The sequence below is a fragment of the Acomys russatus genome, chromosome 15 (genome assembly GCF_903995435.1).
Source record: "Acomys russatus chromosome 15, mAcoRus1.1, whole genome shotgun sequence".
NCBI lineage: Eukaryota > Metazoa > Chordata > Mammalia > Rodentia > Muridae > Acomys > Acomys russatus.
The window spans coordinates 16,147,124-16,166,387 of NC_067151.1; the positions used below are offsets into that span (position 1 = coordinate 16,147,124).

Sequence of the window (19,264 nt, forward strand, 5' to 3'; positions counted from 1 at the left end):
GGCCTATCTACAGACTGTGCATGAGGTACTACTCTAAAGTGTGTCTGTGGTAAGTGCACTCAGTATTCATATGCTTCCTTCAATTGTGGAGTTTTTATGGTTCTGTGGTTTTAATCTTTGTACCTGCAATTTATTCCTAACTTACCTTATAAGTTGAGTTTTAACATTGTGTGTGTGTATGCATGCTTATATACGTCTGTATGATTGTATGCACACATGTATGTAGAGGAATAGGGTATATACATGCACAGGGGTCAGAATAGGGTATCAGGAGTTCTCTAACATTTTCTATTATTTGAGACAAAGTCTCTCTCTGACCTGAACCTAATATTTTCTTGCCTAGGCTGGTACATAACAAACCCTGGAAATCCTCCTCACTCCCGCACTCTTAGAGCTGATGTTACAGGTGTCCCTGGGGTACTTGAGTGCTGAGCTCTGGACGCCAGTCTTCATGCCTGCATAGCCAGCACTCTTAGTTACTGAGCCGCCTCTCCAGCCTCTCAGACAGTATTCTATATCCAGAAATAGAGTAAAAGTCATACTGAGAGTATAGCTATCCGAAACAAATACACAAGAAGACAAATGTAGCATACGAAGAATAAAGATGTGAACTATCTGTTACTGCCATCCTGTATTCTTGTGGGTAGTTCTTTCATTTCTTTACATAGTTACCAGTAGGTTTGACTCTTCTTTTGAAAAGTGAGATTTTTACTTTGGGTGTCTTGTTGACATGGAAAGGGATCCTGAAATATGGCCACAAGTGACATTTCTGATAATATTTTTACAACATTCTTAGTTTTCTTCTTTGGAGTTTTACAAGGCTTAAGACTAAAATGTCACTTATATCCAATTTAAACTTAAGAAAATTATATTTTTACTTCTTGACTCCATCTTCGCGGTAGCAGCAGCGTCATCCGCGGGTTAGTCGCCAACATGCAGCTCTTTGTCCGCGCCCAGGAACTCACACCCTCGAGGTGACCAGCCAGGAGATGGTCGCCCAGATCAAAGCTCATGTGGCCTCACTGGAAGGCATTGCCCCCGAAGAGCAAATCATGCTTCTGGCAGGCTCGCCACTGGAGGATGAGGCCACCCTAGGCCAGTGTGGTGTAGAGGCCCTGACCACTCTGGAAGTGGCTGGCCGCATGCTGGGAGGTAAAGTTCATGGTTCCCTGGCTCATGCTGGAAAAGTGAGAGGTCAAACTCCCAAGGTGGCCAAACAGGAGAAGAAGAAGACGACGACAGGCCAGGCCAAGCGGCGAATGCAGTACAACCGTTGCTTTGTCAATGTCGTGCCCACCTTTGGCAAGAAGAAGGGCCCCAATGCTAATTCCTAAGTCCCACTGTGATCCTGGCACTTTAATAAAGCCATTTTGCCCAGAAAAAAAAATATTTTTTTAACTTGAATATTCTGTTCAAATTTTTTAAAAATGTAATTATATTTATTTCTTGTGTGTGCTTGTACACGCATGTGTGCAGGAATGGGGCAGCATTTCTATGGAGCTTAGAGGACAACCTTTGAGAGACAGTTCTTTCCTCCATGTGTGTGCCAGGGGTTGAACTGACATCATCAGACTTAGTGGCTGGTCTTTATGCATTAAGCTATCTTTAATGACCCATATTTCAATTTTAAATAATTTAATCAAAGTAATTTTCATAAATAATTTAATCAAATTCATTTTTCTAAAATTCTCTGGAATCATGATTGAATACATGATGTTTGAGATCAAAATATCTGAAGATTGTGTAACAATACAGGGACATAGATGTTGTGGAATTAGTAATATTTAATATTGATTCATGTAATTGTTAGGGTGTATATAGAAGGAATTGTTCTATTAGTTTTAATTAGTGATGGTTATTAATAAGACAGCTGTTATTCTTTAACCCACTATTTTATAAATAAAATACTCAGACCTGTTACAAAACTCCAGGGTTAGGCAGATATTAACCCTCTAAGCTATCTTGTACTCCGCAGCAAAATTCCCTGTAAATACTTACATGCTCCACTTGGCTGCTTCTGCTCCATCAGGCCAGTCCTCAGAGCCAGCTGCTCTTAGTCATGTGCTCCTAGTTACACGAACCCATGGCAACCTGCTCCTTTCTTCCTCCTTCCTCTCTCCTGTTTGTGGTCCTTCTGCAACCCCAAAGCCCAGGAACCCCAAAGCTCCACCTCTCTCTCTTCTCAGCCCAGGCTGTAGGCAACTTTATTAGCCAATCAGGGATAATCTGAGAGGCAAGGCTCACACAATGTCATTTTGGATTCGTGAGAATTTGCTAACAGGGCAGAAAGGATCGATCTTGAGGGACAAGTAATTAATATTTGAATACATTGTAGCCCCAGATCAACCCCAACACACAGGAATAGTTTTCTCTTTTCTGTTAAACACAGAGAGTCCTTGAGAAGTGTTTGTAAAGATTAGTGGAAAAAAATTGAGACTCTGAAATTTTGGCAAGTGTGTGTGTGTGTGTGTGTAGAAAGACACATACAAATACATTATATCTTCTAAATAAATACATACAATTGCATTATACATAGTCACTATATATAATATATAAAAATATAAAAAGTTACCTGTAGAAAGTCAGATTTTGTACATATGCACATAAGTATGATTAGATAACAGTTAACAACTTTTTACTGGTCTCTAAATGCCATGCAGTGTGGTGTATGTACCAAGTCCCACCCACTAGCCACGCTTTCCTTTCTGTGGTTCTCTAAGCAGACTGAACATTCCTCTTTCTATCGCTTCCAGCAGCACACAGGGCTCTACCTTCTTACAGCCAGCTCACAGCCAGCCTGCTCGGGGGTTTGCAGTTTTACCCTACACTCTTGGTTGCTTCAAGTCTCACTACACCATACATTTCTCAGCCATTAATTTTAGTCCCAACTGCTTTGTTTTGTAGCACACCATTTTTTCTTCTAGTTATTTTACATTATTTTAAATTGCAATTTCTTATATAAACATTCACAACACTTTGACGTCAAAGCCTTGGCAGTTAATAAAACCATTTAGCATAGGACCAGATGCTATATCTCTTAGATGTAGTTGACAGATTAATTTGCAAAGCGTTTGTAAAAATTGGTAGGGAAAAAATTGAGAGCATGAAAATGTTTGTCAAAATATTATATATAAATATGAATAAATATAAATATATACATGGATGGATGTAGGAACATAATAACTATTTTAAAGTTGTAACTGTAGCTTTGGCTTCATAGAGTCCATGCCAGTCCTTAACTCACCTGGCTGCTTTTGCCCTAAGTGACAGCTTCAACATATACCTGGAGTTCTTTTACCAATTTCTTGGCTGTCCTAATATTTTTTTTTCTTCTTTTTGGCCATTCTTATATATTTCTGGTTTGGGGAGGTTTCTTTGTTTGTTTGTTCTCAGATGTTTGTTAATTATCCTCTCAGTTTTGGATTATTCTTACAACTTTTCAGTTTTCTGTTTGTTCTTAGTGTCCAGTGTTTCTTTCTGCAACCACATGTAGAACATTGATAGCTCCTTGTGAGCATGTGCACTTGTAAATATTACACTATAATGTGACACACTTTTTATTAAATAATAAGTGCCATTATCCAGTAAGGAATTCCATACTCTAGCTGTAAATTCATAATTGAGAATATCAAAGTAGTTTCTGATTTTTTTTTTCCAAGTCAGAGTTTCTCTCTGTAGCTCTGGCTGTCCTGGAACTCACTCTGTCGACCAGGCTGGCCTCAAACTCGCAGAGATTCACCTGCCTCTTCCTCCCAGGTGTTGAGATTAAAGGCCTGCACCATCACTGCCTGGCCCATTTCTGATTTTTAAAAATAGAAATATGACCTCTGTTTCATTTGCCCTTAGTGGCAGTGTATTCACAGTGTATATAGAAAAAGAAAGGAAGTGCTGCTTTACTTGAGAATTATTATTATTGTTGATAGAAGTGGCTTTTAAAAATAAAATGTTTAAAATTGCTGTAATTCTAGATAAGTGGGGGGGTTTTAGCAATAATTTTTTTTGTGTAAGATTTTAGGTATTTTTAGTGTGGTTTTGTTTTCAGTGGTTTTCTTTGCCCTTGCAACTTGCCAAACTAAGCTGTAAGGATTTTCTAATAACAAAATTATACTAAGTTCAAAAATTCAATTCATTGTTTAGTATGACAGGTTGTTTCTAATTGATCTGTGGTTAACTGTAAATCTCCATACTGTTGGATGTGCTGTTGGGTAACAAGAAGGAAAACTGTCTCATTGTTTCATTGAAACCATTCTTTTAATAGAAGACAATTGATTTTGACTTGTTAGTCAATTTTAGAGTAAAATTAACAAGAAAAACTAAAGGCTATTTGCTAGCTCATGAAAAACCTCGACTAGTGCAAACATGTAATGTATTGAGTCTCTTGCTTAATGGTACATTTCAGTTTGGAAGTTATTATATTTAAGTACATAAGAATATGCTATGTAGTTCTTCACAGAGGGAATTAACAGCTTTTCCTTTATTTTTGGGCATTTTAGGCAAGGCCATGTGAATCTTCCCCCACTGGAGTTCAAGCCAGCACTAATGTTGGAGACGTTCAGCATCAGTGCTGTTGTGATGGAAAAGTCAGTGTGCACTCCTCAGAACCCTACCAGTGCCCTCTCCTTTCATGATCTCAACAAGCGTTATTACAACACTTTCCATTGCAACTTCACTATTTCCTGTCAGTCAATAAGTCAGCATGTGGATATGGCTTTGGTCCGTCTTATCCATCAATTCAGTACGATGATAGATGACATCAAAGCAACTCAGACAGACATTAAACTTAGTAGATACACAGCCGGATCAGCTTCCCCTACACCTACCTTCAAAACTAGAAAACATCGAGATTTCCGCTCATCTGACTTCAGTCGCAGTTCTAGAGGAAGTCTCAATGGTGGCAACAGAGTAAATAATGCCAAGAACAAACGGACCAATAATGAGAACAACAAAAAAGAATCAAGAAACAAAAACTCACTAGGAAGGTCTGAAAGAAGAACTTCAAAAGTATCTAGGAAAGGTTCAAAAGATGTGGTGGATCACATGACCATTCATATGGATGATTCAGATTCCATTACAGTGTCAGAGCAAAGCGAGCCGTCAGCTGAATGCTGGCAGAACATGTATAAACTGCTTAACTTCTATTCACTTATCTCTGATCCAACAGGAATATTGGAAAAATCTTCAGAAACTTTTGGACCAGCAGGTAACAAGCTGATTTTTATTATTTAAAATTTCTGCTTAGGAATACCAAAGAACACAGTAGGTTGTTCACTATGTTAATGGTATAAATTATTAAATGCAGAGGAATTGGTAGTTCCCAAGGAGAGAAATGGTGGTGACACTTAGATATTTTGTCCGCATACTTCCTGTCTCCCCTGACCCTGACACGGACTACTTTTAAAGGATTCAGATAGACTTAATTTCAAATATCTAGATTAATCATTTACTTCTGTAAGGTCTAGGAAAGATGTTGAAAAATATAGTTGAATCATTTAGAGAAGGGAAAAATCAGTTTGGCATTTGAAACCAAGAAAGCTAATACAGTATTTAGAATGTTCTTTATGTGGTGGTTTTCAAGTCTCAAACCATGTATTAACATTCACTAAAAAGGTGTTCGGAGTCCTACAGAGCCAACATGTAGAGTTGTGTTCGAGAATGAACAGGACAACAACAGTCTGACTAAAACACAGAGGAAACGCAGTCTGGTGACCTCTGAACCCCAGCATGTTACTTTGATTGTGTTTGGGATTGGTATGGTGAACCGAACACACCTAGAGGCGGATATTGGTGGGCTGACAATGGAATCCGAGCTGAAGAGGATCCATGGCAGTTTCACCCTTAAGGAAAAAATGAAAGGTATGATGCTTTTCCAACACTGTAATGTTGCTTTGCTGAAAAAAAATGAATGCTACCATGTTGTTGAAATTCCCAGAGACTTGCCAAAATTTTGCAAGTTAGTCAAGATCAGTGAATTAGAGGAAGCTTTGATATCTAACAGAAGTACTTGGGTTTGGGTAATTAATGTCTGATGGTGAGTGGTGGTGCCTATTCACTAACTTGTCTTTGAATGTTAGCTAGTAACAGATTTCTGATATTTGAGAATTCAAGAAAAAAGTGACATTTGTAAAAATAATTGCTTTTCTTTATTACCACCATAGAAATTTATAATTAATACTCATTTTAGTATCTTTATAAAATTTAAGAACTTTATAAAATTCTATTACTGAATATAAACTTTCCCTAGAGTAATGGAGCTGTGCCATTTATTTCTAAAATGATCACAGAAAGTATGGTAGTTCATTAAACCTGGGAGAGCATCTGTTTGAATACACACCATAGCTTTATCACAAACAAAATAATACCCTAGCACTCAGAGAGGCAGAGTCAGGCAGATCTCTGTGAGTTCAAAGCCAGCCTGGTCTACAAAGCCAATCCAGGACAGCCAGAGCTACACAGAGAAACCCTGTCTCTAAAAACAAAAACAAAACAAAGCAACCAACAAACAAGCAGAAAGAAAATGCTGTCAGATATAATTGCTTATAAAATATAACCCATTTTCAGAAGTTAAAAATAATATTAAATGTTAAAGTCAGTGGATTAAACAGTGTGGAATTAACTTTGAGGATTCCCTTTCATATCAGTGGTGGGTTTTTTGTTTTGTTTTTATTTTTGGTTGTTGTACAAGAAAACAAAATTATGAATGATCATGGGTTTTTGTTAATTTTATGATTATCCAATATACAGGGTTTAAATTTTGCATTAAATACCCTTATATAGCTGTTTTGTTTCATAATTAGGGTATGAAACAAAAGTTAAACCCAGATTTTACATGAAGACTTATGTGAGATTAAAGATAATTATGTGAAGAAATAAAAGATTATAAATTGCTAAGAAAAATGCAAACACGTTAATTTTAAAATACAAGGCATAAGATAGTTACATTGAAGTAAAATTTTCTTTTACTTCAGTGGTTTTTAAGTTAACCATTTTTTTCTTCTGTTGTTTTAGTAAACATTGAAAATGTCTGGGAAATAGACATTCACTACTAAATCAATTGATTCAGCATTCCCAAAGTTTAATAGGTTTTATCAATAATTTTTAAACTATATTCTTTATCTTGGCAGTTCTAGTTCTATAAACTTAGGAAGAGCAGAAGGCATAATTCTGTGGAAAAGACTGATGCTGAAGAGCTAGTGATTAATTTTATAGCACCAAGACAGTTTAAGATTTACCCATTACAAGTGGTACCATAGGGTTTATTTGTATGAAAAAAGGCTAAAAGAGAAAAGCAGGCAAAATGACACATTTATTTAGTTTTTTTAAGTAATAAATATTAGTTTATTTGGTTTCCTTTTTTTTTTTTTCAAAGTATATCTGTGATGTAGACCATTTGATACCAGTAGATTATTTAATGCATCTAGGCATGATAAAGTGCATTTTTCATACATATATACTACTTTTCATATATACTCTGTATTCATAAATGGATATAAAAATTAAACTGAGGAAGTTTTTTTAAGGTAGTTTGACAAAGATAAGCACATTTTGTTATAATTTGCATTATTGTTTGTCACCAAATATATTGTGAATAAAGTAGTTTTAATATACAGTTGTCTTATTTTCAGAATTTAAATTACTTTTTTCCTCATATTTAAGATGTTTTACATCAAAAGATGACTGAGACGTGTGCTACTGCTCACATTGGAGGTGTTAATATTGTGCTACTAGAAGGGATCACACCAAATATCCAGTGAGTGTTTACTTTTACGTTTTCTTTCACTTCTTTGTCACAACTTATAAAAACTTGAAATTCCTTGAATGAGCTCATACTTGATGAATTCTGAGGTTTCTACAGTGTTTCCAGATACAGTTTTTAAAAATATTACCAGTAAAATATTTTTGGGAAAAAATAATTGATTTTTGTTGCCCTTCCTACCCTAAATTCATTCTCCCATTAAAAAAAAGAAAGTCCAGTTTCCCGTACTTTGTGAGATTGTCTTATAAGAAAAATGATCACAGTACAAATTTCTATTTAGCATGTAGGCTGTAAATTTTCCTGTCACTTAAGTAGCTAATTTGAATTATAAAAATTAAAAACTCTTAATTTTATATTAAGTAGTCATTATTTATATTCATTCACCTAGACATCAGACTTGTCATTTTGCATGCAACAAACTTAAGAGTAAATCCTTTTAAATTTGTTGCAGTATAAATTAAACATTTTTATAAAGATCATATCAAGACTCTGAGCGTGGTGGTGCACGTCTTTAATCCCAGTACTTGAGAGGCAGAGGCAGGCGAATCTGGTCTACAAAATGAGTCCAGGACAGCCAGGGCCACATAGAGAAACCCTGTCTACAAAATAAAGCAAAAAAGGATCATCTCAAGCCAAGTGTGGTACCTCACCTTTAATTCCAGTACTTAGAAGATTGAGGCAGGACATTTGTCACAGATTAGAGGCCAGCTTTGGCTATACATTGTGTCCCAGGCTACCCTGGATTACAAAGCAAAAACCTATCTAAACAAAGAAACATCAACAACAAAAAACAAATAAATTAAATCCCATATACTGTATTTTTACTGTTTGTTCTTACTTTTTTCTTATAAGTTCTGTTCTTGGGTCTGTTCTGATTAGAATTCTTATGTTGATAACATTTACTCCTGGTATGCAGACCACTTATATAAGAAGAATACATGTGTATATGACTTTGTTTATATCTTTGGTAATGTTTGCCTTAATTTATAATTGTTTTTCAGTGGATCAGTTTGGTGTTGTAACTAAAAATGTTTTATAGTTAAGGTTATATTTTGAGCATTTGCTCTTCTTTGATAGTATACTTAGTGTTATACTGTTGCCCTGCAGCACAGTCTGAGCCTAGATAACTACTAGATAGAGAAGATTTGGCTCCTACTGTAAAATTATTAATGGATAAAACTAAGAAAAAGTGTATGTTATAGTTGTAGTCACAATATTTTAGAAATCTGGATAATGAAAAGCCTGTCTTGGGCAACATTTCAAGTAGACATTGATAAACAGGGCAGAGCCTGGTGTAGAGAAGATCTCAGGCTTAACTCTGCTCAGGAAGCTTAGAACTGCTACCCAGAAGCATTGATAGCTTATATCATAGGAGCTTCCCAGGGCCATTCAGTAAGCCATCTTAAAACAAAGCAAACAACAACAACAAAAAAAGCAAGAACAGCAAATTCCCATGCTTAAATAAAACAGGCCATTGCCCATCCATTGTGGAAGAGCAGCAGGATGCAGTAATACTGGTATTGTGAATCCCCTCTTGTAGGCCAGGAACTGAATATCAGTTTGTTTTCTTAGTCCTCTTGCAATTCTGTGAGCTGGGGTGATTAGCTCCACCTTATCAAATAAAAAGAAGTGAGATTTACAAAGATCAGTGTATTAGCACAAACTGTTTAAAGTGGTCCAGTCAGAAAAGCCCAAAGCCGCCCTGCCCCTTTCTCAGTTCACCCTCAGCAGCTCGCCACAGAAGGCAGCCCTGCTCTCGCTGTCTGTCACCTCTTAGCGAGTGCCTTCAGTCTCTCCGCTTGCACGGTTACTATGAAATGTGGAGGGGATACTTAGCTTTCCCCTTTATCAGTTTTACTTGAAATGTAAAAGTTACTCTTCTGTTACTGCCAAACTCTTAGTCTTAAGACTTTTTGCAAACACTTTTCGGAATTATTCTTTAGGATTTTATTTTTAACTGCAATTAAAAGAAACAGAATGGGAAACCGTAGCTTCAAAAGTGATTTGAAGGAAAATCTTAAGAGCTGGACATTAGCAAAGCTTCCTGATGTGCAGTCCTGTTGTAACTTACATATGAATGCTGATTTTGCTTCCTTTTTGTTTTCCTGCTTTCTCTTGAATCTGCATCTGTAGATTGGAGGATTTTCCTACATCTCCTACAAGTACAGCCAAACAAGAGTTTCTGTATGTCATATTCTTTTTCATGGCTCGTGATTAATATTGTATTATATAGTGTTTATATCATTTTCGTGGGATGTGTATAGTTAGTTACCATCTCAAAGCTTTGCCATAGACACCTGTATATTACAAGATGTTAACAGTCAATCAAGCCTAAGTGAGGGCTGTCTCTTAGGTAAGACAGACTTTGTTTTTTTGTGCTCCCGTGGACATGCTATTATTTGATACCATAATTAGAAACCAAAAAATTTCACTTGGTGAGTTTTTGTTAATTACCAAGTAATTTTTAAAAACTAACAAAGCATCTGCATGTTTCGCCTTTATATTTTTGCTTTTAGTGGGAAGATCTTAATTCTGATTATCAAGTTTTATCTATGGCTTTTACTATATGTACATTAAATTTTTAATATTTTAATTTAAAGCATTGTGTATTTTTGCAGTTAGCTGTACTTAATGGGTATATATAAATCTTCACCACATGAGTCTGTCACCGTGTCACATTAACATTTTACGAAGCAGTGGTTATGCCTTTGAACATTTTTTTTTGTAAAATTTGAATATGTTGAATAGGTAGGTGATCTATTTATTATGCTTTCTGCTGGTAAGATTATCATATTTTATGAAATCTGTTTCATTATTAATAACAAGCCATAGATAAAACATCAACAGTTCAAAGTCATTTGTTGGATTATATTCTATGTCACTTAATTGGCCAACTAGAAGTAATAAAAATTTAATTTTATTTCTGGAAAATAACATGTATAACATTAGTGTCTTTTTATGAACAGAAAAACCTACATTTAATTCCACTTGGGCAGTACCTAGAAATTTTCTTCTTATTCACTTTCTCAGGATGTGTAACAAAATATCACTGTTAACTTTAGAGAAAATGCTTTTAGTGGCCAAAGGTCAATCACATCTTTCAGGAAGTTATTTATAGGCTTGGATATTATGCACTAGAAAGGCTCCAGGAAGGCAGCAATGGAAAAGCAAAAGGGGGTCTTATTGTGAGTCCATTCTCAGGTTTTCTGCTGAGAGAGAAGATCATGTGTAGTACAGTTGCCAAGTGGGAAAGAAATTCTGTCTTTCATCATTGACTAAATAGGACATAGACATTCTACTCAACCCACATTTCTACTATAGAAAATTTCAAGCAGAGTGAGTTGAGATAGTCAGCACAGGCAGAATTATGTAAGTCAGTCTTTTCTGCCTGACTTGCTCAGCCAGTTCAAGGCTGCAAGGCCTTGGGTGGGGGTTGGGAGTGGAGCGTGAGCTGGAGCTACTAGTCGGTGTAAGACTGACAAGATTACAATGTAAAGAAGACCTCCTACTAGAGCAGGGCAGTTCTTAACCTCAAAACTTCCACTGAATCCATGAGCGGGCAATCACAAGGACACCTACTAGCTTTCCATTCTGAATTTAAATTGAGAATTAAGTTTGGCATGTTTTCTTATGAAATCCAGGTGATATTTAATCAGGCTGCTACAAGTTAAAAGGCAGATATGAAAAGGCAAATATATTGGTTTTTTTTTTTTTTTAACTTATACTTCTGCTGTGTGGTAAAGACCTAATTAAAGTTCAGTGCACATTGAGCAAAGCTGCTGCTTTTTGTAAGCGTCAGGAGGCTGTATAGTGCAAGGAAGGCATCCCAGAGGGTTAAGCAGCATGGTGGTCCTGCCCTGATCAGATCAAGCCAAAGCTCACAGGGGGTGTTCTTGTCAGCCCTGAAGGAAGTGGCTGTTGGTTAGCTTACAGGTTGTTAATGTGAGTTGTCTATTTCCAGTTTTATTCCTATTGAAGAGAGTTACTTCTTAGTTTAAGCCACGTAACACATATTTCTCAAGTTTTATTCAAGAAAGACACAGTTAAAGTTTCTTTAAAAGATGATGAAAAGCTTGTAGCATGTTTGATATGCCCAGCGTATGTGTGAAAAGTTCATGACAGATGTCCGTAAAGACTGGCTGAAGATGTACGGAGAGCGTAGTTTACAGCGTTCTGCCCGATCTACTGTAAGTTCGGCCTCATCCACCTTCATGCCTCAGCACACCGGGGCCTATTCCCAACCCATTTTCCTGAGCTCAAACAGCAGGCCTATTTAAAGCAGACCCCTGCCTTCAATTTCTGTTAACAGAGTAATGATTGTTACAATAATTTTCTTATTCTTTGATTGTATTTTAGAAGTATAGTAAGTTTATTTTTTTCTTCTTGTAGTCAGTGCCCCCCCCCCCCCTCGGAAAAAAGAGGTTCTGAGTGAGAAAAAAAATCAAAGTGGAATTTTTCTGTGTGTATGTATGTGTATGTGTGTGTGTACATAATGATGTACTAATCTTTGTGCTTTTACTTACATGTTAGTCTATTCTAAAGGAATAATAGACTTTTCAGTATAGTATAAAGGAATATACCTTAATATCTTTTAAAATAACTTTTCAGACTGTTTTGACACATGAATGATCTCAGGCTAACACAATGAGTAAAAGTATTTTATGTTCTTGGTATTTTCCTAAAATTTTTCTTTGGCTGTTTTAATAGTCTTCCTCCTCTGTTGCTAGAACTGTGGTGAAGTGCAGCATTGCCAAGTCCCAAGCCCTCTACAGTGCCCAGAGAGGGCTGAAGACAAACAACGCTGCAGTGCTCAAAGTAGGAGCTATCAGCATCAACATTCCTCAGCACCCTGCCACCTTACACAGCATGATGGTGCGCAGCTCTCACCAGCTCTCCAAACAAATCTCAGACCTGATTAGACAACCTTCCACAGCGTGAGTTATTTCCTATGCAGTACTCTGTGACTATGCAATAACATACACCTTTTATTTTTGCTGTGATAGCAAAAGGTTTGTAGAAAAATGAGCAGTTGCTATAAACATGGACTACCACTGTAATGGGTCTGGAGAGTATTCAGACGACATCAGAGGAGAATTAAGGTGCACATTATAAAACTATCATATCACGATGGCCATGCTATTGTCCCATACTAAATATGGAGCATAAGCATAAAGTTTAAAAAAGATCCTAGACATTTATTAGCACCATAAGAAATTCCAATAAAAAGCAAATTAATGAATTCTAGAACTCTCAGTCCTTGTTTGAGTTTTAAAAATTGCAGTGGTCATTTATAGCATACATGGTTTTGCATATTCCTTTATTGTGAAATTACTATTTACTATTGAAGACAGACTGTGCTCCATGTAGCATTGAAAGGGCAGTAAATCAGACCTGCTCATAGTGATCTTTATTCCCTGTGAATGCTGCCACTATTCATAGCATCTGCTTTTCTGACTTGTGTGTGTGTGTGTGTGTGTGTGTGTGTGTGTGTGTGTGTGTGTGTGTGTGTGTGCGCGCACGTATACTTAGTTTTCTCCATCCTATAAAGTGATGAAATAGTGTTTTTTGATAGTCTCAGAAACCAATGGCTCCCCCCAATAATTGTTTTATCCAGGTCTTTAGTACTCATATTAATAAATTATGGCCCAAGTTGTTACTCTGGTTTTTTTTAGATCATCATTATTTGTTAGCTGTTTTCCACTGATAAATCTAGTAGTTTTATCAATAAAGTAGTAGTTGCTAATAGTTTTTTGGGGTGGGGGTATGTTTTGGTTTATAGCCCACAGCCTATGAAAGAAGATATTGCAACCCCACTGCCTTCTGAAAAAACTCCAACAAGTGTTAATCAAACTCCAATTGAAACAAATGAATTTCCTCAACTCCCAGAAGGCTTAGAGAAGAAGCCTATTGTTCTCAAATTCAGCGCCATGTTGGATGGCATAGCCATTGGAGCAGCACTTTTACCGTCACTGAAAGCAGAGTACAAGATGGGGAGAATGAGAAGCCATGGAATGACAGGTAACGTGGAGTTTTAAGTCCAACTATGTAAAACTTACCATTCTGAAAAGAAAGTAACACTTTGATGAACAGGTAAAGTTCTTTAAAATATGATATTAAAAAATATAAATAGCCAGGTGTGGTGGTACACCCTTAATCTCAGCATTGGAGAAGCAGAGACAGGGGATCTCTGTGAGCTTGAGACAAGCCTGGTCTATGTAGTGAGTTCCAGACCAGCAACCACATACTGGGACCCTCTTAAAAAGCGAAAAACAAAAAGGTTAAATTATTATATCACTTAAATTTCAATAATGATTTTATTCTAAATGTTATTCATCTAGTCTTTTATAATTTCTTTCATGTATACATTGTATTTTGTTCATATCCCCTCCCCTCATCCCCGACTTCTGCCAGGCACCTCTAAACCACTGTTCCAACATCCTATTTTTTCCCCATTTATAAGATGATTAATCTTTATTATTTTTGCCTTGTCTTGATTCCAGTTTTTAAGGTGTAATAGTCAATATTTTACTGATTTTAATTATTAAAAATTTAAAAATAACTTTTTTGTTTTATGTACATAGGTATTTTGATTACATGTATGTTTGTTTGAGGGTGTCAGTCCCCTGGAACAGGAGCTACAGACAGTTGTGAGCTGCCATGTCGGTGCTGGGAACTGAACACAGATCCTCTAGAAGAGTATCTAGTGCTCTTAAGCACTGAGCCATCTTTCTAGATCCTAATTTTTTTATTTAAATATTAAAAAAACAATTATGATTGTCTGCTATAGGTTTTATATAGGTTTCTTTTATTGTGTTAACAAAAGCCATTTTTTTCCTACTATGCTATGAAATTTATGTAAAGAATAATTTGTGAACAATATACAGATACTTTCTTCTATACTGGTTGAGATATAATGTCTTTTTCCCTTTTTTTTTATTTTAACATGATAAATTACATTAACTTTTAAAGCACTTATAAACCTACTCAAACAAAGATAAGTTACATTAAGGATTTATGTATTACTACTTTTTATATTTCAAAGTTTCCTTTTTAAAAGAGTTTTCTGAACATCTCAACCTTTATTTTACCAGCAATAGAAATAATCTAAGGTGAGCTTTAGGATTTGGCCAAGTGAGAAAACATGGACTTTGAGAAATCAGAGGCCAGTTCTATCAATACATTGACTAATTTGCTCAGGTATTCATGTCTTCTGAAATTAGTAGGCTAAGGAAAAAAGCAAGCCACATAGGCAGTTTCAAGTTGAAAAAATAGAAATATTTAACACTACAATGGGTACTTGTAAAACACACAGGTTTTTTTGTTTTTTGTTTTTTTTTTTTCTATGTCCAGCCTAGCTCCCAAATAAGCACACAGAGATCTATTTTATTTATTAAAAATTTTGGGCACTATAGCTGGGTAGATGACCCGCTATTCTAACAATTGGCCTACTTCCTGTCAGGTGGCCTGTTACCTGTCATCTTACTCTCTCCCTGACTGCTCCCCTCCTCTTGGCACTCCACTCTCCTCTGATCCCCATCTGAGACCTCCTCACTGGGATCAGAATCTCACATAAGGAGAACCTCTCCTGGCCAACTATTGACTATTCAGCTTTTTACTTGACCAGTCAGTAGGTGATGGAGAAAAATGTTTACAGATTATTGAGTTAGGAGATGCTTCATAAAAATGACAAAGCCAACTTCCAGACTGTAACCAGATCTCTGGGTATAGAAGTCAGCATTTGTATGCACAGTGCACAAAAACATCCTCCAGTTGTTGAGTAGGCATACAAGTAACAATCCAGAATTCTGTAAATGAAGATAAAAGGCAAACCCAGTAAAAGAGTGACACATTCATGACTACAGATGAGTGATAACTGAGGCCTAGAATTGCTTTGATCTCGATGTTTTTATTTAGTGATGCTGACATGGAGGGACTAGGAGACAGAGTATGCCTCTTGCAGCCTGCAGGAGCTAGTCAAAGATATACTTGGTTGTAGCAGCTGTAAGAGCTCAGCATAGTCAGGACCTTTGTGGCCATCTGAAAGATACTCCATTGGAGAGTAGCATTTTCTCTTATGAGAAGAACCTGGTATGTATATACATTGCCTATGTCCTGAGCAATAATAGAGTTGATGATTATTCAGCTTCTGCCTTCATACCCACATAGACGGCTAAACAGTACTGGGAAAATAATGGAATTAACTGTACATTAGTATTTGCTTGAACAACTCTTTGCCAGAGAAAAGGCTTTAAAAAATTAACACAATATTCAACTAAACTATAACGTATTATTTGGTCTCTTAGTAGTTGTTAAGATTAAAGGAATGTGTGTTTAATGTTTCAAAATTTGGGACTTGGTTTTTTTTTTTTTTTAATTAATTTATTCTTGTTACATCTCAATGTTTATCCCATCCCTTGTATCCTCCCATTCTCCCCTCCCCCCATTTTCCCCTTATTCCCCTCCCCTATGACAGTTCCTGAGGGGGATTACCTCCCCCTGTATATGCTCATAGGGTATCAAGTCTCTTCTTGGCAACCTGCTGTCCTTCCTCTGAGTGCCACCAGGTCTCCCCCTCCAGGGCACATGGTCAAATGTGAGGCACCAGAGTACGTGAGAAAGTCATATCACACTCTCCACTCAACTGTGGAGAATGTTCTGACCATTGGCTAGATCTGGGTAGGGGCTTAAAGTTTACCACCTGTATTGTCCTTGGCTGGTGCCTTAGTTTGAGCGGGACCCCTGGGCCCAAATCTACCTGTCATAATGTTCTACTTGTAGGTTTCTAGGATTGGGACTTGTTTTTAGCTTGTTGTAGTATAATTTCTCTAAATGAAGGACAGTGTCTGTTCTCCCTTCTGTGGTAGGCAGAATCTGTACGTGTCTCTCTGCATTTGATACGATGTTGGGTACCCAGTTGGCTTCATAAATACTGCAGGCTGATTAGTACTTGCTGACTAATTCTTATAGTAAATGTACTTGTTTAAAAGTAGGGAGTATCTTATATGCAAATTTTAAATATTATCTTTATGTATATCAACATAGATTGTGGGATGGCAAAATGCTTTTCTTACTCAGCATTGTTGAAAAAGTGATTATAATACATGCTTGTACAGCTATAATGCTCTGTACTTCCCACAGGTGCACAGACAAGGTTTACATTTGAGTTACCAAATCACAGATTACGTTTTACTTCAAAAGTTTCTGCCACAGATATGTCAACTATCCCTCCTTCTGCAAGTCTTAACCTTCCACCTGTCACCATGTCTGGGAAATACATTATGGAAGAACATGATAGTTACTCAGACCAAGTGTGGAGCATAGATGAACTGCCTTCTAAACAAGGCTACTACTTACAGGGGAATTATCTACGCTGTGTGGCAGAAGTAAGTTTACTTTCAAAGTTACTTTTTGAAATTTACAAGTTTCCAAGATTTATATACTAAAATACATAGTGATCCAAACTTTGAAGGCTAAATGTTATATTAGTTGTTTCTACAGAAGGCTAATCTACTGAATTTCAAGAGAAAGTGCGTATATCTGTCTGTCTTTGTGTACCCTCGCTTTTCGGTCTTTTATGAAACATGCTTTTTGAAATAATGTACTACCATCTATTACTTTATATTTTATATGTTAATTTCAAGTTCATCATGGCAATATTTTTATGGCTTACTTGATTATAAAAGAGACTAGTAGCTAACATTAAGATGTTTTTGTGTTTACTTCTGCAGTCCTTTAATTAACTTTGTGTTGAACATACCTGTGTTCTTTTTGAGTGGGAGACAAAACAGATTTTTACTATGTTTATATGCTTTAAAACATAATCATTGGTCATGATCTAAAGATCATGTAAAATGATAAAATAAATTAACAGACTCATTTTTTCAGATAATGTTAAAAGCTGGCACTCCTGACTAACTCATTATTTTTACCTCTATGTATAACTGTCTAAAACTTAAAAAGCATGACATACCTGTTTCTTTTGGTTTGAAGATGTATAAGAAAACACTTTGAGTTTTTGATAGAAATACTGTAATTTGAGGAGACATGTAAGTCTGGTGGTGTACCTTTTTCAGACTGGACTTCCCTTAGCACCCAAAAGTTGGGATTTCTTCAGTTTTTTGTTTTTGGTGGGTTGCTTTTGGTTTTTGTTTTGATGTGTGTGCGCGTGCATGCGTGTGTGTGTGTGTGTGTGTGTGTGTGTGTGTGTGTGTGTGTGTAATATGTGTTGCAGGAAGGATGCTACAGCACACATCTGGAAATCAGATGACACACCTGTGGTATCTGTTCTTTGCTTCTACTTTTACCTAGGCTTTAGGGACAAAGCTCAGGTCTCCAGGTTTCCATGCTAGCTCTTTTGCCCAGTAATCCACGTAGCCAGGCCAAGAGTTGCAATTTCTGTGTGTAAAAAAAACAAATGTACCCTAAGTATTCAAGATTCTAAACTGCCTAAAATTGAATTAGGAAATTTTTTATGGCACGTATGCTTTCCACAAAGAAAAATAAGTGGCCTAAACTAGTTGAGCAATACTGTTAATAATGCTTCATTTCAAAGAAAGTAAATTAAAAGCAATGTATTGTACAATTCCATATTAATGTTAGATACTAAAAAGGAAGAATTTATAGTCTAGGAAAAATACAAATCCATAATTACCAAAAAGGAAAAGAAAATAACAAATTAATTTCAAAACATCTAAAAGTGTATCTTATTTCAAAATTGCCTATTTTATTGTGACCTAAAGCACATTGAAACTCATCTTGTCTCTTTTTGTACTATTCTGTGCAAGATAAAAGCGTCTGGTGCATAGTTAGAGAAATAATTCGGAAGTTAAGAGCATAACTCCCAAAGGGCCTCATTTCAGTTTCCAGCACCCTCATGAGGCAGCTCAAACCAGCTCCATAAGAGTGTCACGGCTCTGCCCTCTGTAAACACCTGCATTCATGTGCACAAATCCCACATACAGACAAGACACACATAACTAAAAATAATAAAGATATATATTTTTAAAGTATCTCCTGAGACACTTAAGATTTTTGTTTCTCTTCAAAGATAACAAATATATTTTGCTCTATTAATTTTTAATAAAAATATGAACAATATCACAATGATAGAAGTATTTACTTAACTCATGAGAGTGCTTGAATCTGGCTTTTTTGTTATAGCCACTTAATTAGAAGCTGTTTTGTACTTCATCTGTTTGTTGACTAATTCTTGTCGGAAACTAATGCTTTGTACTAATCACAGGACATGTTACATAAAATTAGACTAGGTGTCTCTGATTTGCTAATTCACTCTCACATAATCCTGAGACCTACAGTGTGCTGTTTTCGGGTTCTTGTTCTCAGTCACCATATTTTTAGCATTTAATACAAATAGAAGTGATCATTGGCACTGAGTACTTTGAAGCCCTTTTTCAATGCATCGCTCTCACATGGTGTATAGATACTTGCCTGCTTTTCCTAGAGTTGTGCATGGTTGGCTTTACAGCCAAGCAGAGCTAACTACTCAGCAGT

At 36.3% G+C, this 19,264-nt stretch overlaps 1 protein-coding gene and 1 pseudogene across 2 annotated transcripts in view; both read left to right on the forward strand.

The window, feature by feature from the left end:
* Bltp1 (bridge-like lipid transfer protein family member 1) overlaps window positions 1-19,264 on the forward strand; it is a 174,508-nt gene that overhangs the window by 96,196 nt on the left and 59,048 nt on the right. For both annotated transcript variants that reach the window (XM_051157074.1, XM_051157075.1), the window contains exons 45-51: window positions 4,494-5,200; window positions 5,608-5,853; window positions 7,654-7,747; window positions 9,887-9,937; window positions 12,481-12,687; window positions 13,533-13,771; window positions 16,892-17,136. In XM_051157074.1, the coding sequence (XP_051013031.1) occupies window positions 4,494-5,200; window positions 5,608-5,853; window positions 7,654-7,747; window positions 9,887-9,937; window positions 12,481-12,687; window positions 13,533-13,771; window positions 16,892-17,136 (1,789 nt within the window). The remainder of the gene's footprint in view (window positions 1-4,493; window positions 5,201-5,607; window positions 5,854-7,653; window positions 7,748-9,886; window positions 9,938-12,480; window positions 12,688-13,532; window positions 13,772-16,891; window positions 17,137-19,264) is intronic.
* Window positions 934-1,372, forward strand: LOC127199179 (FAU ubiquitin-like and ribosomal protein S30; annotated as a pseudogene).